The following is a 26,376-nucleotide window of genomic DNA, read 5'->3' on the forward strand; positions in this document are numbered from 1 at the left end:
GGTATGGAACACGTGTAGAGACAGCTTTAATTTAATGTTTTCATTAACTTTCCACTTGTGCATTCGATGGTCTAGTTGCATTGACAGGTGCTTCAGGCGATGTGTACAGGTAAAAATAAACCTGATCGTGATCTCTGCTTAAGTACCCAGTGACTCTTCAGTCATCTATCCATTGGAATGAACGCCAGCATTGAGCATCACATGCTGAGTGCCATGCCTTCTAGATTGATGTTATGTAGTACTTGAGGAACTAATGTCTGTCAAATGTGTCTCCTGGTGATGTCACCCTTGGTATCAGTTCTCCTGAACTGTGGATAAATGTTGCACAATAAGTGGTGCTGAAAAAAACTACTTGTGTTCTAATGAGATAGATGGCTTTAATGGTTAACCCTCTTATTGCACTATTTAATTTTACCAGACATCTTTGGCCTAAACTGGCAGCCTCCTTTCCCACACCCGTTTCAGTATGTCCTCAGGCATGTTCTAAGCATTGGTCAGTTTGCTGCTGTTTTTTTGTCACATGGCTCATCTCACAGGTTTGAGTTACACCAGCCATGTAATTCTTCTTCTATGTGAGAATCTTCATCTCCTGTGGTCAATTGTGCATGTCATGGGTCTGTTCATGTGTATTGAGTACTACTGATGAGACTTACTGACTTCACCGTCCCTCCTGTGTCAAAAGGATTGCATAATGCTGACTGAAGCCAAGTACTTCCCCCATGTTTGGCTTCCATTGTCTCAGGGAAGAAATTCCAAGGTGACCGGTGTATTCCTCTTGTGTTTGCCTCCCCAGATTGCTGAAGTCATAAATGTATGGGATTGCGCTTGTGGTGGTGACACTGTTGTCAATGCAAGACATGGCCCAAGCGCTTTCCCCTATGTCAGTGTAGTGATGGCCTTCATTTTCACTCCTGGTAAGCAAGAAATTGCTCTGCTGTTGTCTTGCACCTCTCAGAAAGCCCTGGTGGCTAACTTATGCCCAGGATGGACTCCTAGTCACTTGGGTGTCCTTGTTCGGCTGAGGATGTTCGATGGGATTTGCCTCATGTCACACATATCTCACTTTTTCCTCTGGCTCTTACAGGTAGTTCTGCAAGGATTTTTTTATCTAACACAGGTGGCAACTTGATACCAAGACCTTATTTTAACTTACTATAATGAAACCCAAAACGTTAAAAATTAAAGTTTCAGAAGACAACACTTCAGAGTGCAACCCCTTTTTTTATATATATATATATTTTTTTTTTTTTTCTCCTCCTGATTCTCAGTTCATTTATTGCAATCAGGAAGAATTACTGTTAATTAATAGTTTTTTCCTTCACTGTTTATCCTGACAGATTATCCAAAAGACCGAGAAGAATTTAGTCAGAAAAAAAAAAATAGCTGATGATAACTAATGGAACTATAGCTTTTAATTTAATGACTCTTCATGGTCTTAAAGTTGGAAGCTGATCCAACTGACAACCTTATTGGAAGTGTTTCAGGTGATTTCTGAAAGAGCTGGACTTTGGCTCAGTACTGTTCTTTGAAAACCAGGGGAGTAAGGCTGACCTCTGCCTAAGTTAAATAAACTAAGTACTCCAGTCAAAGAAATCTCAGTACAAAATAATCAACCAGCTATACTTTGCAGAAGTTACGAACCTTACAAAACCATCACAGTTGCTCAGTTTTAGTTTTGTCCTATCTTTGCAGTGCAGAGATTTTTATTTTTCCCATGGTAAAAAAAATAATTACAAGAATGTGTTTAGCAAAAAACTTGTTAAGCGGGTGTAGGAAGCCATCCTTTCAGATTTCAGTGCCGTAACTTCTGAGGATTTATGCATCTGCTGTGGATGGAAACCGTCCAGGATTCTCCAGAGTTAATGCCTGGGACCATTTGGCTGCTTCATCTTCCCATTCTTCTGCAACAATAGATTGATCTTCAGGCTTTTCAGTTTGAGAAATTACCACCCGTTGATGTTCAGAGAAGTCACTCCTATTTGTGACACCCAGTTTCTGTACCTGTATAATACCATGCATTCTTACCACACATGCAGGAATAAGAATCTGCTCAATCACACGTGAGGAGTGTGACATTTTTCTCATCTATAATAAAACTGCCAAAGCAAGCTAGAGCATTGGTTTCTACCTGTGCCAGCACCATATTGTACCAATTTACAAGGCTGAAGTGGTAGTTTCAGATGCTGTACAGTAAGAAGAAACAGTAAAAAGTAATGACAATGTCATTCTGTGCACCGCTACCCTGTGCACCTTTGTTCCTCCAAGAGAAGCTGCAGCTATGCCAGCCATAGCCCTCCTCCATAGGGCAAAAACATAAATGACTTCATGTTATAAGAAGTAGCAGGTGATAACATATGGTAAATATAGAAAGGTGCCAGCAAACACTGGGGGGAAACTATCTAGATGACAGTTTTAATTGGTGATTGTGAAAGAACCCTGAAACGTGTTTTGGGGTTTCCTAAATGCATTTCAGGATTGAACATGGGTAAGGTTGGGTGTTACTCCTTTGTGGAAAATGCTCCCAGAATGGAAACAGTAGTTGAAGGTACCAGACATGGTGGGTTTTGATGAACATGGGGCAAAGGAATGGCAAGGTACAAAACCAGCCTGAGCAAATGCCATGGGACCAAAGAGCAAGGAACGGTAGTGGGACTTCCTGGCTAATGAGTACTCAGGAATCATGTCCTGAAAAGGGCATCTTGCTTCCAGCTCTGCCTCATACCTCTCATTCTCTCTCAATCAAATATGCCCTCTTCATTTTTGCTAGCTTCTGTTGAACTTGAGAAGTGCAACGTGTTGGCTGCTTGGGCACTGTAGTGGACCAGTAAGAGTAAAATGAAGAGGTGACTGATGAATTGTGCAGAAATGAAGATAATAGAAAAGAAAAATATTTAAAAGCCAAATACAGCCTTTTCCTCTCAAAAAGGGTGTTGCTCTAGACTGAACAAAGCCATGAAACCAAGTTCTGCCTTCTAGAAATAGAATAATAAAGGTTTTCCCTTACACACTTCTATTACGTCAAGTGGTGGTGGCAGCATCAGTGAAGAAGAAGCCTGGATGATTCTTCATGTGCTGCTCAGCTCTGTCTCCCTTCTTGTTCAAGCTGCACAACCCTGCAGAGCGGTCTGCTGCTCTTCTGGTTCCTAGGATCCTGGAGGGCTTCAAGCCCCAGCCTAGGGGAAGCAAGTCAGAGCTTAAGCCAAGAGTTAACTAAGAACGTAAGTATAGGTTTCACTACTCAAGTACACAAATCTTTGCCTGTTTCTCAGTAACTTGTATCACGCAAGGTGTCACACAGCAGGTAGCGTTCTCTGGCTGGTGTGCGTGTGTGTGTGTAAGCCCCGTGGACCTCACTGTAACTCCTCTCACTCTTACAAGTGTGTGCGGATACTGTTAGAAACATTAAAATGCAATTTCCTACCAGTAAAAAGGAAGACACTAGAACACTTTCAGTCATAGACTATAATCATCATGTAATGGTATATGTATATATAGTAAGCATATAATACATCCTGCTTCGCATTCATGGGAGAGCTACGTCATGTGCCCTGGTAGAAAGTAAAGTCGAAATTAAAACCTTTCAAAAATGATCATCCTAAAAGTCAGTTGTAAGTAACAAAGCAAGCTCAGCATGTCACTTAATTATTAAAGAGGCAGCACAGTAAAAGAAGGAATGTGTGCCTTTAATTGGAAGTTATTTGCTAGATGTAGAAACTGTCATTTGGGTAAATAAGGTACTACTTTTAATATAGATATATTTATGAAGATACTGATGTCAACACATTTATAGGCAAATGAGGTAAAGATATTCACATCATCGTGCTAAGAAATTTAAGGATTGATTACTGTGAAAATCATTGTTAAGGTAAGATTTTATGCGTGGAATGCCTAAAGAGACTACTGGCAACAGATGCAAGATCTTTCACCTTTTAGCCTCAGGGAATTTCTCAAATGTATCCAGCCCAACTGAAATCCAAGAGGCATTTGAATTTTGACAGGAGCTGGACTTTGTTGTGATGGGTGCATAAGGGTATCAAAAAGGTGTTTGTGTTCTCGCTGCTACTAGTAGCATGTATCCGTGCTTTAGAAGACGATTGCTACACCACACCTTAGCTGACATCTCTGTTGCTAGTATCAACTGAAAAATTATTTGTCAGTGCTGGAAGGGAGTAATTGAAAAACCTGGAGCTGTCATGGAACTACTCGTGGCTGCAGTGAGAAGTCACAGGTTTGAATTAGGGAAGGAAGGTTCGGGTGTTTAACCATGGCGATATCAAAAGCGAACCTATGTTCAGTTGGATTACACTGGGTTGTTGCATGATATGTTTTTCTCTTCTGCCTGTCCCTTGTCTTAGAATATAGGATCCTTATTTGGAAAGCACTGAGTATATTTTGGATGCTGTCAGAACGTGACAAAGCTGATGAGACAGCACATGCTGAAATTCAAGTTTACCCCAGATGTGAATGCAGTAATGCCTTTGCTGCCATTAAAGGTAGGTCAGTAGGAAAGCAGAAAGAGCTCTGCAGTGGCATCTGTCCTGAACACTCAGTTTGCTTTCTGAATGTATGACTTCAGACCTCATAGCTGCCAAAATAGCAGCTCTGACAAACATTGAAAATGACTCACCTGAAGTATGAAAAGCAAAAGCACAAGGTAAGTTTCATTCCAAATAAAACAGTATCAGTCAATTTAAAAAAATCTTTTAAACTCTTTTTAAAAAGGTATTTATTTTTCAAATTAGGGAGTGAATCAAGTAGAAAGAATGAAAAAGGATTCTTAAGAATATACAAACTACACTCCCTTCCTAAAGGCACTGGGAAAGGTCCATCATCACACACCCCTGTAAAAGCCAGTTCAATTAGCTGTTTAACAAATACGTGCTAAAAGTGACAGGAGCATGAGAAATTACTTGTGTGCTTTGGAGACGGACCCTGACACATCGCACCCGACTCCGCTTTCTGCAGAGCATTTAGAAAGCCAGGCTCACGGCGTTAGGTGAAGCAGCTTAACAACTGGAAGTTTACTGGAGCCCTTGCGGGTTGTGTATTTTCTATTAACTGCATGTTTTAAAATATCTTGAAAGGAAAAGAGATCTGCCAAATTGCATTCCTCTAACTTAAAACACACACAAAACCTGTAAGAGGCAGAAGAGCAGTTTATTTTTTAGAGATTTTAAAAATGAGTTCTAAACAGGCTGGCAAAACTGTAGTGGCAAGTCGTGGTATTAAAAAACCCCCAACATTTTAGTGAAGAAAAGGTGCATGGAAAAATGTTGGGGCTTTTTTATAAAATGTACAACAAGATTTATCATGAAGGAGAACATCAAGGTAAGCTAGCCTGTCAGGGTGATGTTTTCCAGTGATCAGTGTCAGCAGGAAACTGCTCTGGTATTTAATGGGCAGATGTTACAAACATATTTTAACAGGAATGTGCAACAAATCAATTTTTTTTTCTATTGTACCTATGTGTGGCAAATAGCTGTCATTGTATTGCTAGTAAAGGACTGTTTTTATTTTCCTGACAAAAAATTAATCTGTAAATAATCAATCTAATACAACATTATGAAAGCTCAGACTGTAACGGCTAAGGTAGAGGATTATAGATCAAGTTTCTTAAATTGTATTTTTGCCTGGACTGATACAGTTTATGAACTGTGGCAATATTTCCAAGCTTCTCTGAGCTGCAGCTTCCTAAAGGAAATATTTCTTTCACAAGTATTTAAAAAAGCCAGTTGACAAGGAGAGGGAAAAATACTGGCATGCAAAATAAAACTGAAACTTGGTACAGGTCCTTACATTAGAAACAGCCAGGAGTTGATCATGCCAAAGCTCTTCATTCTGTGGCCTCAGAAGCAGAAACTTCAGCTCCTTTTTAAGTCTGTTTGACAATGTTTTGGACCATGCATAATCTGTTATGGCATATATTACCATCATCCCAGAGAAATTTTGCAGAGACAACCTTCTCCAGCAGTTATTCCTGCCATCAAGGTAGTCAGGGCTTTCATCCAGATTACTGGTAGACTGTAGGAGAAAATACACCTACGTGAAAGCTAATATATTCTTCTTCTCTCTAAAGGTTTTCCCATTCTTTTTGATCAGTCATATCAATCACTTTAGAGATTAACTTCCACATTAAAGAAAAAAAAATGCACTGAAGATACTGGAGATGATAAAATTGTTTGGTTTAAAAGATTTTAAAAAATAAGTATCTGTTGTTCAGATGCTTGCATCTGTCTTATGTAATTGTATCAATAATTGCTGCAGAGTCACTGAATATAAATAGATCACAAAATATGTATTTGTAACATACACCATTATATGTCCAGAACCAATTGGAATTTTCTTTACTGTTCTTGTACCAAGCTTAAAAAGACAATGCACTTGAAATATTCTTATGTCTTGTCCTCTGTAAAATTGGGCAACAGCCGGTCCTACCCACGGCCTGCAATTGCGCTTTGGTTGAGAACTAACCAGAGCAGGCGCCGTTACTCACCTCGGTGCTGTTGCTCCTCTTGTGGGCTCTCCTGTCATTCGCAGCTTGGAACATTTTCTGTCTCTAAAGCCTTAAGGATGAATAAAATGCATCGAGAAATGTGACTGCTTTGCCAGCTACCCAGTCACGCTCTCTCAAAGCTGCCATAAAATACCGCAAAATCATTTTTCCCCAAACATTTGCCGCACCCTGGCTGCTTATTGACCACGGATACAACCAATGCCTCAAAGAGTAAAGCAAAGGCGAGAGAGGCCCATTAACATTCTTCACCCATCGGCCACTTACGTACGCGTTAGATGTAACTCTTCCTTGCTAAAGAGGGAATCTTCATAACCAAACCTGTAATAAAATATCGGAAGACATTTCCTGCATGCCTGTCGTCTTTCATTATAGCAACATCTGTTTCATCTGTTGTCCTGTGGGTCTGGCACTGAGGATCATCTTGTACCGTTTGCTCATGGTATTTCCAATATCCCATTAACTTGCAAGCGTCAGCTGCTGCCTGTGAAATACAGCAGAAAAATAAAATAAAGCTTTAAAAAGAAAAGGCACAAACCTGAAGTCTTCTTATTTCACCTCAAATCGCTCCTGAAAATAATCTAATGTGCCAACAAACAAGAAGGACTGCTAATTTTACAGACAGCTTGTTGAGAAGCATCACCCAATTCTACAATGCGATGGTTAAACATCCCCATTAGTCTGGGAAATACTGGTTCCTGCTATAGCTGGATCCATCAGGTCTATAAAGAGACTGCAATAACGAAATGTCGGAATTTTCTTTAAGAGGGAACAACAACAATCACTATCACAAAGAAAACTTAAGATTATAAGAGGGCGCATACCTCATCTGCCTTCCATGATACCCTTCCTGATGAATTATTTGCTACTGTGTTCCTCAGCTGCTTTACCTTTTACTTTTTTTTTTTTTTTTTGTGTCTGTGTGTAAAATTTTCCAGGAGTAATAGGATGCTATTCTTCATGTTCTACAAGCAATATGAAATATTTGACATTACTACAATCTGGAGGGGAGGGGGAGGCGGATGATGACAACAACCTGAGAAAACTCACAAAGAGAGGATCCGCATTATTTTCTTGGTGTCCTTATTTATGTGCCTAAATTAGAAGTGTAGCTTCTCTCCCTGTGCTAGGGAGAAGGACATGACAGAGTGCACTTCAAAGCGGAGTTCAGGTGCTGTGAACCATCTGGTGGGGTCTACGTCCAGTCCATACCCAGGCAGCAGAGGTTCCCACAAGGTTTCAAAAGTTAGGCAGCCTGAACCACCCCAAGTCCTGACGGAGCGGCCCCCCAACAGAACTGTGACGGCCAGTGTATGGCATAGGCTATGGAACCTGCATTTTCCATACATCACAGTTAATCTGAACAAAGAATACAGACAAATGCTTTCAAGTATCTTCACATCTTAAGCTTTGAGGTAATTTTTCATTGCTACCTAAAAATTAGGTAAAATTCAGTATTCAGTAAAAGCAAGGCATTTGTTTGCATTTGAAATCTGTTGTTATATGGCCAAGATTAAGTACAAGAATCTCACAAAATGTTAACAATAAGAAGCACCAAGATCCTAGTAAGGGATCAGAAAATGATGAGACACGAACATGAATTCAGTAAGTCGCCTCATTTGATGGACGACTTATCCTTTTTCCGCTAATGTGTTTGCTGCCTCGGCCTTGAGTGTTGCGAAGGATCTTAAACACAATGTAAGGTGGAAACTCCTGACCAGCAAATCTGAAGCAGCCAAGCAGCAGTTAATTAACTGGCAACGACGAGAACAGATTTCGCAGGATCTCCATGAGAACAGAGTATTGCCTTGGTTTATCTTATCTGATGGGGAATTTAGTACTCAGTTATTTCTGATGTTCTTCTGCCACCAAGTAAGGAATCGGACAGCGTAGGATGTATAGGAGACCCTCCCTCAGAGCAGATGGTGGTGGAAAAGAACTTGCTCCTGTCCAACTTGCTCAAGTGAGCTGGAGGTGCCACATCCTGGGCTGCAGAAAGCAAGGAGTGTTAACATACGGGGAAAGGTGTAGTTTTATTTGGCTCGATTTCATATTGTGAGATTAGAAAGGCACGGAACCCTGATCTTGATCTCCGTACTCTTGCCCCATCCAAATTCTCCTGGCATCCAGACATCTCTGAATATGCGAAAACCCTTCCTTCCTCACGTGGCTGCGAGGTGACACACCGAGCCACGCTTGCAGGTCTAAAGAGTAGCGTGTACGCGCCTTCGGCACTCTGGCGTTTCATGTTTTTCATAAGTACGTTCTAAGGCGGTGTTCCTACATTGTAGGTACTGAAGCTTAGAATATGTTCTACTACCAAGCTTCTTCCAGCGCAGAGTAAGCACTGCTTCCAGACAAGATCCAAGCCCAAAGCAAGTCCGGCTCTAGAAAAGAATTCGAAATGCGCCAGGCGGATTCCCCTGACGTATGAACACGTGCTTGCGTCGCTTTTAACGTTAACAGCCTACAGAAACCGCGGCCTCGCCTAGGCTAGACAAGCCATGGCGCCTCCTTTCCCTGAACCTGACCGTACGCGGCTGTTGACCCTTCGGCTTTTATCGTTGCTCCCTCCTGCCATCCCTTCACCCCGGGCTGCCGCCGGCTGCGGCACCAGCGGCAGCAGGAAGGTGGCGGCCGGGCCCTCACCCCCAACGTGGCCCCGCCCTTCCTCGGCGTTGCCAGGTTACCGAGGCGAGCGGTGGGCGGGGCCGCGCCAGCCGCGGGTGTCTGATTCAAGTGGTCCCGCCTTCCCGCTGACGTCTTTTTGACGTCACAGCGGAGCGACGCGGCTCGTGCTTACCGCCCGCTCGGCACCGCCATGTTCAAGGTGAGGAAACCGTTGCCTTCGCCCGCTGCCGTTGCTGTTCCATATCCCCAACCTCCCCTCCATCGACAGGGATTCCCACCGCCCGTCCCCTCCCCGGGGGAGCGGGCGACGGCGGGCGGCGGCCCCTCCCTTCAGGCCTCGCCCCCCACCCGGCCCCGGGGCCTTGCCGCGGGACGCGCCGGTTCCCGCGGAGGCGGCGGGGTGGCGGCCGTGCCGCCGGGCCGTCGCTCTGAGGAGCGTCCTTGTCCGGCGGAGCGAGGCCGGCAGGGGGCGGCTCGGGAGCGCGGCCGGAGGGGCCCGGCGCTGAGGCGCCTGGTGGGCGGGTGCCCCGGGCGGGCCTCGCTTCTCCCTCTTCCCGTTTTAAAGCCGGTTTTAGTAACTCGGTTGAGTAGGCGCGGTGATGAGGACCCTGGTGGTGTTACCAGCGGACGGCCTTTTCCGCGTTCGAGCTAAAACCGCTCTAAAGCCCGTATTATCTGGCGGCAGCCGTTCCCCGGGTATTTTGTCTGTAACTCTCACAAGCTCTCAGTTTTAACTCTTCTTGCAGCTGCCTCATCTCTCTTTTTAATATCTCAACATTGACAGTGTTCTCCGTGTTGCGCAAAAAGAAAACACACGAACACGGCGTTCATGATTTAAAATCTCTTCTTAGACACAGCAGCGTGGGGCTGTGAGTTAGTGTTACCGCAGAGTTTGGATTCATGCGGTTGTGGAAGTTCTCGTCTAGAACGTCCCCCGTTACCGCATGTAGGTTGTCAGCGAAATCCGTGAAGAGGAGGGGACGTGCATGGTCTGGTCTTAAATCTGGTAATTGTCTCAAAGGGCTTTGCCTCTGATAAGAAGAGCCCCAGATCCCTTCAGGCTCAAAGCAAGTTGTATGTTTTAATCAAATTGTCATGAATACTTGAGGAACTGGAGTTTTTAAAAAACTGGTGACGCCTGATTCTTGAAATTCGTTCTCCTTTGTACCTTTTTTGTTTGTCAGATATTGATAATATCTCAATATGCTGAGCAGCTTATGCTTGTTTTACGCTTGCCACAACTTTTTTTTTTTTTTGTATTTTAATCTTGGGGCAATTGTTAGAATTCAAATGTAAGGATTTACTCTAGAATCATGGAGAATTATGTAAATGATACTGAATGTCCATTAAAGGGGTTACATGTGAACCTGTGGGTTTAGGTGCTATGCATAGTACTACTACTTTTATACAACTTTTATATTGAGGTTAGGTAGATTCCAGTGCTTCAGGCCAGCCTAATTTTTGCCTGGGGAAGGTGGCTTCTTGTCCTTGATATCTGTGCTTCAGGAAGCAGGAGTGCTCAAGAGTTTGGGTTTGTTTGTTTGTTTGTTTGTGGTTTTTTTGTTTGGTTGTTTTTTTGGTGGTTTGTTTTGTTGTTTTTTTAGTTGGGGTTGAGAGATGGGCGGAAGAATGAAAAAAGAAGAGAAAAATGAAGCAGTTCCATACATTAGGACTAATATCTGCCCTCACAAAACTGATTAAGGATTTTTTTTCCATTTGTTCTTCCTTTCCCCAGCTTTAACAGGCTGACAATAACAGTAGCAAGTGAACTGAGACACCACAGACAAGAGGAAAAAAAGCCAAAAGTTCCAGTTAATCTTTAGCTCTTTGTTCCTGTTTTTGAGAACTAATATGGGATTTATTCTTCCCAGAGGCATCTTCTAGTTAAGAATTAAGAACTTTGAGAAAGATAGTAAAGCAAGACAATAGAAGATGAAATATAAGTCTTTTTCCCTCCAACTTTTGGGTAGAATTTGTTTATGAGTGATCTGATATCTACAGATAATATTGAATTCTTCAGCTAGAAAAATGAATAAACGTAGTATCTTTTTTTACTTGAAGTAAATGGATGGATAGATAGATAGATAGAGAAAAGGATGTCAGCTCTACTTTTTTAGTATCAACTGAATAGCTGTGCGATTCACAGACTGAAGGCACACCTCAATCAAAATATTTCACTAAACCAGTTGACTTAGTAATACGTGGTTAATATGGAATTAAGAAACGAGATCCTAAAGTGACTTTTGGAAACAAAAAGTAGAATGGTTCATCTTTCATACTACCAAATAAACCTTTTAATGTGTGTGTATGTGCAGTACTTTAGTACTGCTTGTATCTATCCCATAAACTTAGCTGATGTAGAGGACCGTTGTAGTATAGCTTGAACAGCGCATTTAAGGAGTGATTCATCTTGCACTTCTAGTGGTTAATTTCCTTTTGTTTAAAATGTAAATAGGAAACCTTTGGAAAATGTCTGCACTTCAGTATTTTGATAATATGAGCAGTTGACGTTTTCTGTCATGGGTAGTTCTGTGATCAGTGATAACTGTTTGTGAAACCAAGGTTGTTCCATTCTTATGCTCTGCTGTTTGTGTCTTTATATAAAAAAATCTCAGATATTTAAAGCATTTGGATTTACTGTTTCTGCTGCTGACATTTAGCACAATTTACAGTTTGAAAATAATTTTCAGAATGAAAATGCATTTAGATTTTTGCCTTTTCAGTGACAGAACAGTTTTGCAGTGAAAAAAGGAAAGATTGGGGAAATAGATTCTACAGCTATTAATGGTTAGTGGCGTTCATGTTTTTATCTTGGCTAATGAAAGTAAGTGAAAAGTCTTTGTTTAAGCAAACATTATTAAAGATTATTCATGTCTTTCCTTGGCTGTGAAACAGCTGATCCAGTCATTGTTGTGTTTCATTATAGTGCTGTAATAATGAGTCCATAAATTCAAATAAGGAAAAACTTCCATTTTAAGCAAGTTTTTCCATACCTTTTGATCCATCAGATTCCTTATGTCTTTCTGAAAAGCAATCCTATGACCTAGTTCTTGTGTGCTGTTTCTCTACACATAAATAAACATTTTCAGGAAGTTTGACAACTATATAGTCTAACATTGAGTTTGAGGAGTCTCTTGGTTACATTTAATAAATATTCCTTCTGCAAAGCAGTGGAAGAAATTTAAGCTGCAAATGCTGATCTGTATGCAATAAGCATGTAGTCTGGATAATTTTAAAGCTATTTTCAAACAGTTCTAGAATGGACAGAAACAAAGTTTCACGGTAGTTGTCCTGTGGCTAGGTCAGTTGTCCTAACAGCATGAAGGATGTATTGGTTTGACCAAGGCATCAGTTTCACAAGCAGCTAGGTCAATGTGATGTACCCGTACTATTCCTGAAAAGGAAGAGGGCTTGCTGCCTTCTCCTTTTTCACCCCCTCTTCCCTGGCCACACAGTTCCTCTGGTGCTTGTCAGGCTGTTTCATGGATGGGTTCAACTTACTAAGCCCGCACAAAGCTCTCCGCTTCTTTTTCAGGATTAATCTTTTGCCTAATTGATGAGGTGAATTGCCTTGTGGCGGAAGCATCTGGCCACCAAAGCTAGGGCAAGGTGAGCAGCAGGACTTCTGGGAGCCGATGCCTGGAGCGGAGCCAGACCTCTCCAGTTTGGTGGCCGCAGGCTGTTAGATCCAGTCACGCTGTAACCTGGTAGAGCAAAACACAGGCTGTTGCAACTCTCAATGTCTCATATTCATGTTACAGCAAAGGTTTCCTATTTGAACTGCTGTTTCTTGAGTTAAATGTTGCTGTTAATAAGGATGTGCATTTGTTGGAAAATGCTTTCTGTGCATTCTTGATTCGCTACACAGCTAGGATTTTTATCTTCTGTTTTTTTAAGTAAAAGCAGTCTCTCCTGTTAAGCAATACAATTTAGCGTAGGTCCTGAATATAGGAAGAATCCACCTTACGGTGGTTGTGTTGTGTGACTGGATTGAATCTGAAGTATTCAGAAAACAGACAAGTATTTGTCACAATGCACTGTAGTTCATGTTTCTCACAGAAAAGTAGGTGACATTCCTAAAATTCTTAGAAAGCAGTGATTATGTTCTGATACTTTCAACTGCAGGTCTCTTTTTTTTCCACACCCCCCCCCCCCCCCCCCCCAAAATCTAGACGCCGACAATAACTAGAAATAGAACGCTGAACCTCTTGGTACTAACTGTGGGAAAATGGAGGTGTTACAGACATTCACAAAGTTGTTTAAAATATGGATATGATGTTGTTAGTATCTATACTGAGAAAATTATATTTCAAGTGAGAGAATACAGAAGATCTTTTTGTGAGATGAAAACTGAGATTAGCATTTATATCTACTGTTTCCTTCAGTCTTAGGCTTTTCCAAATGCCATCTCAATAATTTAGGTCTTATCATTTGAGTGTGTGAGAGCATTAGATTGTGTACCAGTCACTCCCCTTTCCCCTAACTTCTAAGCATCTTAATATACCACTTATGTCCCCGTACATGGTAATATTGTCTACATGGATGTGTTCAAACATGTTGCCATTTTGTTTGAGCTTAATGATTTGCATGTCTTCCTATAATGTTTCTAGGTAATTCAGCTGGGGGCCACCCCTATTAGCCTGAGCTTGCTCTCTATCCAGGTTTATGCTTCCTCTTCAGAGAAGGAGACTTCCAAAAAGGAGTTGCTAAAAATTGAGGAGGTAAGTGTGCTTAGAGCCCTAGTTCTCTTCTAGCTATATGGAAATATCTACAGGATTCTGAAAGACATTGTATTTTGATGCGTGAAAGTGTTTAGGTACGTCTCTTCGCATTTTATATTCTTGTCTTTAAACTTGCTTCTCAATTTTCAGGAATAGGGATGTCGATACGGTTTTGCTGCTTTTACCCAACGGTTGCATTTGATGCCCTCTGCTTGATAGTGTCAGGCTTGCTTGTGTGTAAGCTCTTTTTCCTGCATTAAAGCCTTCTGTTCTTAATTTAGAAATTACCTCTTCATGTTTGTAGATGTACTTGTGGTCATATTTCACATCCACAGGAATGTTTTCTTTGCTTTTTATGCAGGTAACACCATGTACTTTTATTACAAGTACTGTTGTCAAATTCTAATAAACTTTCATTTATGTTCTCCAGTAAAACAGCAAATCAAAGTCTTTATTTCTAAAAATATTCTCTTTTTTACAGGCAAAATTCTTATCTGGCAGTGCTTTGAATCTGATATAGTAGCCTCCAGAATTTTATCAGTTTTCTTTCCAGCATTCAGACCTAAGCAACAACAAATACAATAAGTAGTGACAATAAAAGCCTGTCACTTTGGAGAAGCAATAAAGTGTTACAAATGTCCTGGTTATATCACAAGTAGAGCTTTAAAACACCCTGTCAAACTGTAGACTCATCAACATTGTTGCATAGGCTTTTAACAGTCTCCAACATTTAAAAAAAAAATTCTAGTTCATAACTAAATACAGCTTTATATCCATGAGAGTTTGTAGTTGTTTAAAAATTTTAAGTACTTCAACCCAAGCTAAAGTGTTGTTACATGAGCAGGGAAACTAAATGAAACTTATTTTCGTGTATACTTAGGTCTTTTGGATGTGTCTGCATGGGCAGTTCACTTGCATAATACAAGAGGATCAATAGTTGAAGCAGTCTCCCGGCTTCACCCCAGTGAAGTAACCTTAGCTTGAGCCTTAGCTTGGGCCACCGCGTGCCCTACACCACCACAGGCGTGAGTCAGTAATGAGGGAGCAGTTTGAAGCTGCATATGTGCTGAATAATTTGCTTGCCCATCAGCTTCAGCAAAGCAGAATGTGCAAGCTGTGGAGTTTTGGCTGCCTTTCTTACCATTCACAGAGTGTGGTAGTTTGGATCTCTACTCTGTCAGCTGTCGAGCTGAATAAAATGTATGGGAATTTCCTTCTCTCTGGGACTGCTGTCTTGTGCCAGACGTGGCTGTTAGGTTGTCTAACAGGATCAAAGTTAAAGTGATTGTGACTGGGATTGCCACAGATGACCAGATTTCCTAGGGAAATGAGACTTAAAATGCTTGTCTTTCAAAGTATTATGGGAAATCCAGCTGCACAAGTTATCAAATTATTTGACAAATTCTATGCCATTATATATTTTGTTATGGTTAGCAGCCTTTTTTATTATGATAGCGATACAGTTGTTTTCCAACTTATCTTGAAAAGAGGGCAGCTACACTTTGGTGCAACCATACCTGTAAACCTCAGTTTATAATAAACTACTACATGTAGTGTAAATGTGTTATAAAATACAAGCTCTGTATACTAAACATCAGTATAGTATATAACTGCTAGGAATTTTAACAGATTTTCTTTTGATCTAAACTTTGCTGTTAATCTTCAACAGTATAGACTTTGATCTTGTTTGGTTTTTTTAATGGAATACAATTTTAAGTATGTTTCAGTAATTGTAATAAATACGTTGTGATGCTAAACCCTAATGCGGTGTTTTAGTATTTTTTATGTGAAGACGCCCATTGGTCTTCAGGTGAATGTTACAGTTCCTATTTGCTTGGCCCCATGGTGCTATTAACACTGTCAGTTGCTGATGTGGTTAATGACTGCAACATTGAGATGTGCCATTTTCCTGCTCAGTAACAGACAGACAAATTTGTATTGGATGTTACCTTTGTTATAAGCTACTTAGACTCCTTAATGATGGCTTTTGCAAATACAGAAAATGATCGATTGTGATTTCAGCGTTCTAGTACACTTAGTATGTTAACTGGGAAACAGAAGTGCTGATTAAGACCAGAAACATTTTTCACAATTATGTTTTGTGTTCCTAGTAAACTAGTTTAATATTAATTTATAACCTGTGACTTGGATCATATAGCAGCTATGGATGAATTGCATAGCAATTAGAAGTCATCTTCATCATAGTATATAATTAAACTTTGCTAATAATGGTTGTCTCACAGCTGTGCCTGAATTTTTATTATGCATCGTTTATGTAGTCAGCTCTGTATTAGGTGTTCTCTGGTTAGACTGTTCATGCCCTGAAGACCTACTTACACAATTACACCTTTGTTTTTAACCTCTTGTTTGCTAATATTCACAGCTGTCACTCTACTCCTCTCCAGCTCGTGAGACTAAATATGTGGAGAATCCACAAACCCAATTGGAAGAGGGGGTTTCGCATTTACGGCGTGTTATGGAGCCATATACAGCCTGGTGTCAGGTATAATGGTTTTACATCACTTCTGTTTAGTGGTTCGGTGATAAGGGTCAAGCTGGGATTTTTTTTTTTTTTTTTGGTGACAGAATTAATGGACAGCAGCAAAGTAAAAATTGTTAGCTGTACAAGCATTTTTCCAGAATGCTGTATTACTTAAAATTTTCCACAGTTCAGATCCTAATATCTACCCCCTCCTCATGCAAAACCAGTTGTAACTTTGTACTAATTTGCTGAACTAAACCCCTGCTTTTTTGCTTTTTGTATCCTTCCAAAAGAATTAAAAGAAAATTAACTAAAGCTTAGAATTGTTACCTGAAATAAACTTTAAGCTTAAAGATACTTAGGGATATCTGGATTTGGTACTGTCCTGTGACTGAGGAAGACAGGAGAGTGATTAAATTTGCATTTTCCGTGCTCGAGGAGAAGGCCTTAAATTATCAAGCAGTGTGTTTTGGAGTAGCAATATACCGAGTTGTCCTCACTGCAAATGTGACAAAACCCAACTTTGCAGAAAATAAATCGCTATTTGCTGAAGTGGAATGTTGAGGGAAGGAATGTGTCTCTCTGGAAGAGAGAAAATCCCAGGCCACTAGTAGTGGCAAACCTAGCCCCAAAACTTTCTTATATATTTTATTAGGTAGTATTTTTATACTGAACAGCCATTAAATACAAAAATAGTCTTTGAGCATAGAGGAAAACCAAGATCTTTGTAATTAAGTCCTAAATTATTGATACTAGATTGCAGAGTCATACAATGGCTTTCTTCCTTTATCCTGACCGGGCAAATGTTGAAACTTACTTTTGAAGCATGGGCATCCTTGTCATCTAGTTGTCTCCTGGCAAATTTAAGTGATTCTCTACTTTGCACTCTGGCTGTTGTGAATCCACTTCTTAAGTGGCAAGCTGGTTTTCCAGTTCTCCATAGAAAGTCAAGCTGTTCAGATCGGGATGTCCTTTCTGCCTAGAAGTTCTGTGTTGTGGTACTAACCTTTAACAGTACTGAAACTTTTTTTTTTCCAGAAATACTCAGGGGTGCTCAGTCTAGTGATGTGTTTCTAAAGTGCCACCAGCAGAGTACTGACTTCAGTTTTGAAGGAGAAGGGGGATTTTCCACAATAGAGTTAGACCTCCTAAGCTCATGGGTTCTGTTTGGTGGCCTGTAACCGGGGAGTGACATTTGAGTCTAGGTTAGTTGCCCACTTGGGCTGACTGCAGGTAAGCCTTGAACAGTGCTTTATGTCTCACTGGCCTGTTGTCTTCCGATTTGCTTTATTTTTTGTGTACGTGGTGATCATTTACATAAGATGTGCTCTTCTGCTCACACACAACAAGCCAGTTCCTGGCAGTGGTTTACTGACTCGTTTTATGAAGTGGGCATATAAACTTTATGAGTGTCGCGGTTTAGCTCCAGCTGGCAACTAAGCCCCACGCAGCCGCTCGCTTACTCACCCATGGTGGGACGGGGGAGAGAATCAGAAGAGTAAAAGTGAGGAAATTCATGGTTGGAGATGAAGACAGTTTAATAGGAGAAGCAAAAGCCACGCATGCAAGCAAAGCAAAACAAGGAATCCATTCACCACTCCCCATGAGCAGGCAGATGTTCAGCCATCTCCCAGGAAGCAGGGCTGCATCACGCGTAATGGTTTCTTGGGAAGACAGACACCATCACTCCGAACGTCCCTCCACCCCTTCCTTCTTCTTCATCCAAGCTTTATATACTGAGCATGACGTTATATGGTATGGAATATCTCTTTGGCCAGCCTGGGTCAGCTGTCCCAGCTGTGTCCCCTCCCAACTTCCCAGGCACCCCCAGCCTCCTTGCTGGCAGGCCAGCATGAGAAGCTGGACTGTCCTTGACTACTTAGCAACAACTCAAAACATCAGTACTTTATCAACATTTTCTCATCCAAAATCCAAAACACAGCCTCACACTAGCTTCTATGAAGAAAATGAACTCTACCCTGGCTGAAACCAGGACATTATCCAACCCTTATTCCATACCATTTACATTATGCTCAGGTACCACACTATCCAATACATTAACCACCCCCCCCCTTCCCATCCTTTAATATAATACACAGATTATCATCCCCTTAGTCCATAGACCTCCCTCCAAAATGTCCCTGAAATGTCCATTGAGTTCATTTAGTCCATGACTTTGGGCTCCATCCCTTATGGTGATCACTCAGGACAGGTGAGGTGGGGTGTTGCATGGAGTTACGGGGCACCAAAGCCAGCTCACCTCAGGTCACTGCTGCACTTGCACTGCTTCTTGTAAGGCTTGTCCTCCATTGGTTCAGGTGGTTCCTGCTATAGTAGTTCCTGTAACCCATGATTTGAGTTGCATGTTATAACAGTTTAAAGGTATTTCCATTACAATTTCCACCCCTGGGCCCTTTGAACTGGGCCATAGGGTTTAACATTGCAGTGAACTCCTCCCCTTGCCCCTGCTACAGCTTGGACTTATCCACATACTGCAGATGCTTCGAGATGTACCTTCTCCAATGTAGACTTATCTGTGTGCCACAATCCCATCAGAGGTATACCTGCTGCGGCACAGACACAACCATGGCCACAGATGCTTCGAGATATATCTGCTCTGGCATGGACTTACACACGGCCACAGACGCTTCGGGGTGTCCTGCTCCCACGTGGACTCATCCACAGGTCACAGTCCCTTCGGCTCGAGATCACAGTGGAGGTCCAGCCTGTCCAGTACAGCAGCACAGAAACAGCAGCGATGCCCCGGCCACCTGCCAGCCAGGTGCAAGGCCATTGCTGTTATCAAAATCTTCCCAGGCACAGCAGAGTAAGGTGATAAGCAGTACAGCAGCATGGCAGCAGCGAAAGCAAAAAGCAGCCACTAACGAGCACTGGACTCTAATATACGTAAGGAAAGCAAACCCTTGGCAAGCTCAGGAACCTGTCAGTTAAGAGCTAAACAGCAATAACAGCTATAAATTCTATCTAGCACATTCCAATCAAACCTGTCGTTATCTCAAACCCTTTGTGCCCCACGTTGGACGCCAAAACGGACTGTCGTGGTTTAGCCCCAGCCGGCGACTAAGCCCCACGCAGCCACTTGCTCACTCCCCCTACAGTGGGACGAGGGAGAGAATCAGAAGAGTAACAGTGAGGAAACTCATGGTTTGAGATAAAGACAGTTTAATAGGAGAAGCAAAAGCCACGCAAGCAAAGCAAAACAAGGAATCCATTCACCATTCCCCATGGGCAGGCAGGAGTTCAGCCATCTCCCAGGAAGCAGGGCTGCATCACGCGTAGTGGTTTCTTGGGAAGACAGATGCCATCACTCCGAACGTCCCTCCACCCCTTCCTTCTTCTTCATCCCAGCTTTATATACTGAGCATGACGTTATATGGTATGGAATATCTCTTTGGCCAGCCTGGGTCAGCTGTCCCAGCTGTGTCCCCTCCCAGCTTCCCTGGCACCCTCAGCCTCCTTGCTGGCAGGCCAGCATGAGAAGCTGGACTGTCCTTGAGTACTTAGCAACAACTCAAAACATCAGTACTTTATCAACATTTTCTCATCCGAAATCCAAAACATAGCCTCACGCTAGCTTCTATGAAGAAAATTAACTCTACCCTGGCTGAAACTGGGACAATGGGTTTGGGCTCATCTTGCTTGTTTAACTGTAGTCAGAGATATTTTTGGTTTTACACCACCCCCACTCCCTGCTGTGTTAAAGAAAATAACATTTTAGGTGTGTCTCAGTTGTCTTTAAAATTTAAAACATAACCCAGGATAATGAGAATAAAATTGGTTATATTCATATATCCATTTTACTTTTTCAACATTGCTTGCTTAACTGCAGTGGAAAGTTGGTTGAAAACACAGATGTAGAAATGAGCCAGTTATGTGTGAGCTGTGACAGAAGATCAGACTTAGTCTCTAGGATCTTTACAGCATGTTCTTTCTTTTTTCATTGGCTTTTAGTAAGACCGACGTTCATTTAAAGTTATGTTGTACATTGCATGCTAACACTTTTTTTATGGTAAGTTAGTTTTTTTTTTTTTAAGTCACTCTTGCCAGTGAGGAAGTGAAAGTTCTAAAGATATAATCCCCCATGCAGTATCCTAAACAAATGCTTTCACTTCTGCACAGATACAGCTCAAGTGGTATTGGGAGACCATTCTGTACTTTAGCTTTGGGCACACGTTTATGAATTTATTCCCTAATTGATAGACAGTCTTAACACTGTCTCTCCGAAGGATTATTAGCCTCATAACAATTAGCAGCATTGTTCTTATTGAGATTTTTTTTTTTTTCTACTTTGATAAAAGGCAGTGAGGATTCTTTTATTCCCTGCATATTTTCAGTCTGGGGGAAAAAAATCTGTAACTAATTTGTGGGGTTGATGCAGTGCTCTTTGATTTACTTTGGACATTGTATGGACATCTCATTTTCCAAGTCACTTCAAAGATGCTGTTTTGTTAGCCTAAGATAGTCTCTTGGAAAATGGAATTTATCACCTTGCAGAATGAGTCATGTTCCCCTGTGAAGTTCTAGGAAGGAGTTTATTACAGCGTTCTACTTCCTTCCTTTGCATCAAATCAAGTATTTTTGTAATACCAGTGTACACCGAGAAACCTGAGATAATAAAGTTTGTTACCTGATCAGGAACTCGGTGAAATATTGGAGTTGACTTCTGTGTTTTGAGGTATTATATTTCATCTGTGTTCAAAGAGAGAAAAAGGTTGAGAAAAAGGTGTACGTTAGGTTAAATGTAATGTTGAGCAAGCATAGCCCTGTAAGTGGAGGGTGGAAATGGGAATAAAAAGAAGTTACTTTAGGGACCAATGCTTTTTAAATTATTTTCTCTTTTTTTCTGTCCTTTGTCAGGTCAGTTACAATCTGTAGTTAATATTTTGCTTACATGGTATCTATTTACTGTTGTTTTCTTTTGTTTTTTAGGATCTTTATGCCAAAGCTATGCCCAAATTAGAAAAAGCTGTTGAGCATGGTAGAGGTAAATCAGTTAGTTTTCTTAACTAGCAATTTAAAATGCAGGATGGTACTATATCTTAAGGGAATTCAATTAAGCATCAATATATATATAATTTTTAATGCATCTAAGACTACTTTATTTGCACTGTATATCTGTTTAAATTTCCTTTGTAGGTCGTTATGAAATTACATTTCTAAACAATTAAAATCCAAGACCTGCATCTATGTCAACCAATGTCACCAAAAATGACAGTTATGCAAGAAAAGAAGGAAAAAAAGCCTCACAATTTAATCCCAGCCGGTAGTATTTGCTTGACCCAGCCTCGTAACTGAAACTTCCTGCAATGTTTATTACTTGTCACAAGTGTTAGGTCTTTTGTTTGAAATGTTGAGCCTTTTCATTTTGGTTTACTTCCTTGTATCTCCTAAGAATTTAGAATTAATCCAAAATAATTTGAATTTATCTTTGGTTTTGGAACCATCCTTTCATACTTAGGCTCATCAGGACCGAGCATGGATGCTATCTAGAGCTCATTTCAGATACTGCACCTCTTTTCCTTAAACTTAACAGTCTGTCTTTTGAACTCCTTTATATGGAAGGTTTTTCATAGTTTTCCATTCCCCCATCAGACTCCCATGTTGGAGTGAGCTTTGTTTATGCTGTGTCTTTCCTTTGTTCTGTGACTTGTTTTTTGTACGGTGTTTTATTGAAACAAATTCTTGTTAACATGTAAATGTAAGAATCCATTTTGCAAATGTTTTTATCACTAATTTGAAAATGATACAATCAAGATGCAAAAGAGCAAAACAAAACAGATGGCCCAGCAGCAAAGGCAAAAGCTTCTATGAAAATTGGTAAATACAATACGATGTTCAGTTTCATTCATGTGTCACTAGAGAGGATCTCAAAGGCTTTGAATTTTATGCCAGCAGATCTAAAATGTGCATGATAGTTAAATGTGTTTTGATAACTCGTTATGTTTTGTAACAATTACCAGCGTGTATTGATGATTCCTTATCACAAAACCACTTTCACATTACATTAAAGCACTTTGTTCTGACTTCTTTTCAGAGGGCTGTGAGTTTCTCCAAAACCCCCCTGCTGGATTTTATCCAAGGCTTGGTGTGATAGGTTTTGCTGGAATTGTTGGATTGTTTCTTGCTAGAGGTAAGGGGAACCTTTTGAACTGCTTATGTTATGATTTGGGATAAATTTTTTTTATACTAATTTTTAATTGTGACACATAGGTTCTGACTTACCTGTACAAGCATCTTTCTACAGTGTTCCTACAATTTTAAAGAAACTTAATGTAAAAGGTGTGTAATAACCATCAATTATTCTTTATGAAGCTTATTATATCAAAAGTAGGAAAGGATTTATTTTTAGCCTAAAAATCTTATTAATTATGTAAGTTCTTGATCACATATGTCACTGTAGAAAACTAGAGAGGAATAAATTATGGTAAAATACAGAGGTTCCTGAACTGTGATACATGTACAATTAGTTGTATATTTAAGTTCCTTCAAAGTACTGTGAGTCCAGGCACAGAGCTGCTGTAGATGGTGATATTCAGAAAAAATACTTGTGCACTCTGGGTGTACTATAAATACATGCACGTTTTGTGCTACAGAAATGTGATACAGTTAATTTCATCATACTCATTGAAGAAACGAGTATGTTTATGCTTTCATAAAATAGAAGTTATTTTAAGAAATGTTAATTGTGAAAAAGTATTTTGTGTTTGTATTGAGGTGTTCTTAGTATAGTGAAATGAAGTAACACAAGAAGAAAACTTGTAGGTAACGGAACTGCGAAGTTCTAGAATTTAAATACTAGTGAGGACTTGCTTTGGATAAAAATACATCTTTGTGGGGCCTGTAAGTATTGAAAAAACTGGAAGTGTGTGCTTGGCTATGTAGAAATGGAAAGCATTCTGTGAATATATGCACTTACATATGCACTCCTCAAAATATTTAATTTTCCAGTGAAGATGATGAAAGCAGGACTTTTTTTACCCTGGCATATTTTTATTAATTAAAAGGTCTCCAACTTTACCCATTTGAAGTTCTTTCTCTTCAAATTCCTGCTTCTTGAGTTATGTGATTATGAATGAGATCAGCTTCCATCCTTTACAGCTGTAGCAAAATTGCGAGGGGGGAAGTGCAGTCTTGGGGCTGGATCTGAAAGATTAGGGGGTCCTAAGTTTAATAAAAATTAAATTCCGGCATAATACAAATGCCTGATTTGTGAATCTTTTAAAATTACAGCTCCCATCCTAACACTTTTTGTCTGGTTATAGTTTACAATACTGACTGTTATTTCCAGAAAATATACAAACTGTAGAAGGAAGTGCCCCTCAATTTTGATGCTACAGAAAGTTAGAACCAAATGTCCTCTCTTTTTATTTCTTCCCTGCCTTGGTCTCACTGGAAAAATTGCCCTCTTGGAAGGTACAAAAAAAAAAAGTCTTCCAGATCTAACCACAACACTTGAAGATACAGCTGCCCACTAAGTAGCAAGTATGGCATTCAGAGATTAATCATATGAATATTGTGCAGTCATCCAGCTTGGTTTAAAATACCGTTGAAGAAAATTTGTTCTAACCTTGTTGCGTAGTGCTGGAACAGATACGGGAGTATTCCTAAACTTCCTTCTAATGGCTATCTCCAGCATGTAGCAGCCTGCTGGAAGGCATTAATACCTTCAACTGTTACATTTATTCCTAAAGTGATGTTGTAGGCACACTGCTAAGCTATCACTACGGAAGACTTCCCCATTCCAAGAAATTACAACAAAAGTGTAATTTTTCTGGTAGTAAAGATGCAATGAAGCTTGCCTTTTCTGTGCATTCTTATAGCTAATTGGTACCGAGTTCGCTCTTCACAAGACTAGCAACATCACTTTATGAATGTCTCTTGTTTACTGCTAAATTTCTCATCTCATCATGAGCATATGTTAGTAGAAACACTAAACACTTCTAATATGCATTTCCTCTTCAAAATTCATTATTCCTTTATTAGAAGCACGTGTGGCTTCCCATATAGAACAGGCTGTTCTATGAGGAAAAGAACTACTGCATCCTGACTCCTGTACGTCTGTTCTATGACCTTTTTTCTCCTGTACTGCTTGCTGTTCTCCGTTACCTGCTCCCTTCTATGTTCCTTTCTGACTGGATAAACTGCAGCATGCCCTGTAACTGATTTGGTGATGCATATTGTCACTGGCCAGCCAGGATACACAACCTGTGGCCAGGTTGTGATAAGAAGATGAACTTTTCAGGCAACTAAATGATTTTTGACTTGTATAATTGAATAGAGAGTTCAAATTGATTAAAATGTTCAAATTTTAATTGAGGACTGAGCAATAGGCGTATAGCATAGTTGAAAGTAGTTTAAAAGTACTTTCAAATGCTTTGCAAATTGCTATAGTGAATCAAGAAAAATTATTCATAAGAGCAGTTGTAGAAGAATCAGTATTTGTGAGTGAAGGTAACTTGTAAAGTTTGTATTGGAATGTCTCTTGTTCTGCTTGATGTATCGAAAGAATGCTATCCTAACCTTTCTTTGCCTGAGTCTTTCCTTGTAGTTTAGAAAAGAGTATCAGTTGGTATAATTCTCTTAAATATGTCTGAACTGGCTTTTACTTCATTATTCGATACGGAAATAAATTATGTATTACTACAGTAAGTACAATTGTAAGGTAATTTTCATTCTGGAAAGATGTTAATAAAAATACTCTCTTAAAAAGGTTAAAAGAATAACTACTGATCAGAGTAGTCATGTTTCTTAAGAAACCAGTGGGGATGAACAGAAAATATGCTAAACTGTAATAAAATTGTTTTGAATGTGAATAAAAGGGTAGGGCCATTCAGCTCTCTTGGTTAACATATACTCTAACAATGTTTTGGGTTTTTTGTTTTTGTTGTTTTTTGTTATGAAACAGGCTCAAAAATAAAGAAGTTGGTGTATCCTGCAAGTCTCATGGGTGTTGGTGCCTCCATGTATTACCCTCAGCAGGCAGTTGCTATTGCCAAGGTCAGTGATGATACCTTTGGAGAAGCGTCTTTTACTTTGATTATTGCCTTCAAATTAACTGGTAATCCATTTTTAAAAGCCATGTCAGTGTGCTTGGCACTTTGACAAAATAACTGTCATTTTGTTAAGAACCATGCATTCTAGGCTGAAAGACGGTCAGACATCTACTTCTTTTAGTGACTTTTTTTCTAACATCTGCAGTAGTGTCTTCAGTTTGAGGAACATAATTTCCTTTCTGAGTCTTTAACCTCAAGTAATTATAAATTAATGTAAATATGCATAGTAAGTACAGTTTGCATGTTTACTTACAATACTAGGGAAGCCTGAAATATCTTGAAAGCAAATGAAAACAGGGTTTGAAAGAAAGAAGAAAAAAAAAAAGGGGGAGGGGGTGGATTTTATAGAGAAATCCTAGGAACAACATTTTGGGATAAAAATTATTCTTGAAGTTTTCTGCTTTTTGTTGGATAGAGTTTTAAGAAAGATAGCATGCACATTCTGGAATGGGGTGAGAATTCTGCTGCTTATTGGATGCCTTTCCTGTTTATGCATTTGTTATTTCAGGCACATAAGAAACATATTAACTTACAGTTGCTTAAGCGGGTTTCCTGTGAAAGGAAGAACTGAAGAGACCGGACGGTTGCTTACAGCCCCTACTGTGTCAGTTCATATGCCTTGCTGTCCACACTTAATTGTACTGGCAGATTCCTCAGTTCTCTACCACGTTATTTTTCAAATGCAGCTTTTAACCACTTGCGGTGCATGTATTTTAGTGTGTCAGAAACTCTATATTTCAGACTTTGGTAAATTGGCTGTCCAGTCACAAGGTGACTTGTGAATAACACTGAGGTGTCAGCATGAAAATATGACATTCTCAAGTACATATGATGTTCTTTGAAAACTGAAAGGTCATTGATTTAGGGACAGTCAAAACCACTTTGTTTGAACTCTGCCAGCATGATGACACCCTGATATTTGATGGAATCTTTTTCTAGTGCTTCCAGGATTCAGAT

General features: G+C 40.2%; 2 protein-coding genes across 2 annotated transcripts in view; one reads left to right on the top strand and one right to left on the bottom strand.

Annotated features, from left to right (window-relative positions):
- Positions 1-1,815: 1,815 nt before the first annotated feature.
- LOC309416781 (uncharacterized protein CXorf58) lies at positions 1,816-9,334 on the bottom strand (the record flags this gene model as incomplete). Its single annotated transcript, XM_082014145.1, has 5 exons — positions 1,816-2,001; positions 5,797-6,021; positions 6,828-6,995; positions 8,126-8,237; positions 9,315-9,334. 5 exons carry the CDS (start codon positions 9,332-9,334, stop codon positions 1,816-1,818), a joined length of 711 nt encoding a protein of 236 aa, XP_081870271.1.
- The window catches only part of APOO (apolipoprotein O), a gene marked incomplete at both ends in the record, with an annotated part of 29,982 nt that continues 12,938 nt past the window's right edge, over positions 9,333-26,376 (top strand). Inside the window, 6 exons of the mRNA XM_082014157.1 lie at positions 9,333-9,656; positions 13,753-13,863; positions 16,247-16,366; positions 21,296-21,350; positions 22,401-22,496; positions 25,272-25,363. Coding sequence (XP_081870283.1) covers positions 9,333-9,656; positions 13,753-13,863; positions 16,247-16,366; positions 21,296-21,350; positions 22,401-22,496; positions 25,272-25,363 — 798 coding nt within the window. The remainder of the gene's footprint in view (positions 9,657-13,752; positions 13,864-16,246; positions 16,367-21,295; positions 21,351-22,400; positions 22,497-25,271; positions 25,364-26,376) is intronic.

Source organism: Phaethon aethereus, assembly GCF_964289735.1.
Source record: "Phaethon aethereus genome assembly, chromosome: 1".
Lineage (NCBI taxonomy): Eukaryota > Metazoa > Chordata > Aves > Phaethontiformes > Phaethontidae > Phaethon > Phaethon aethereus.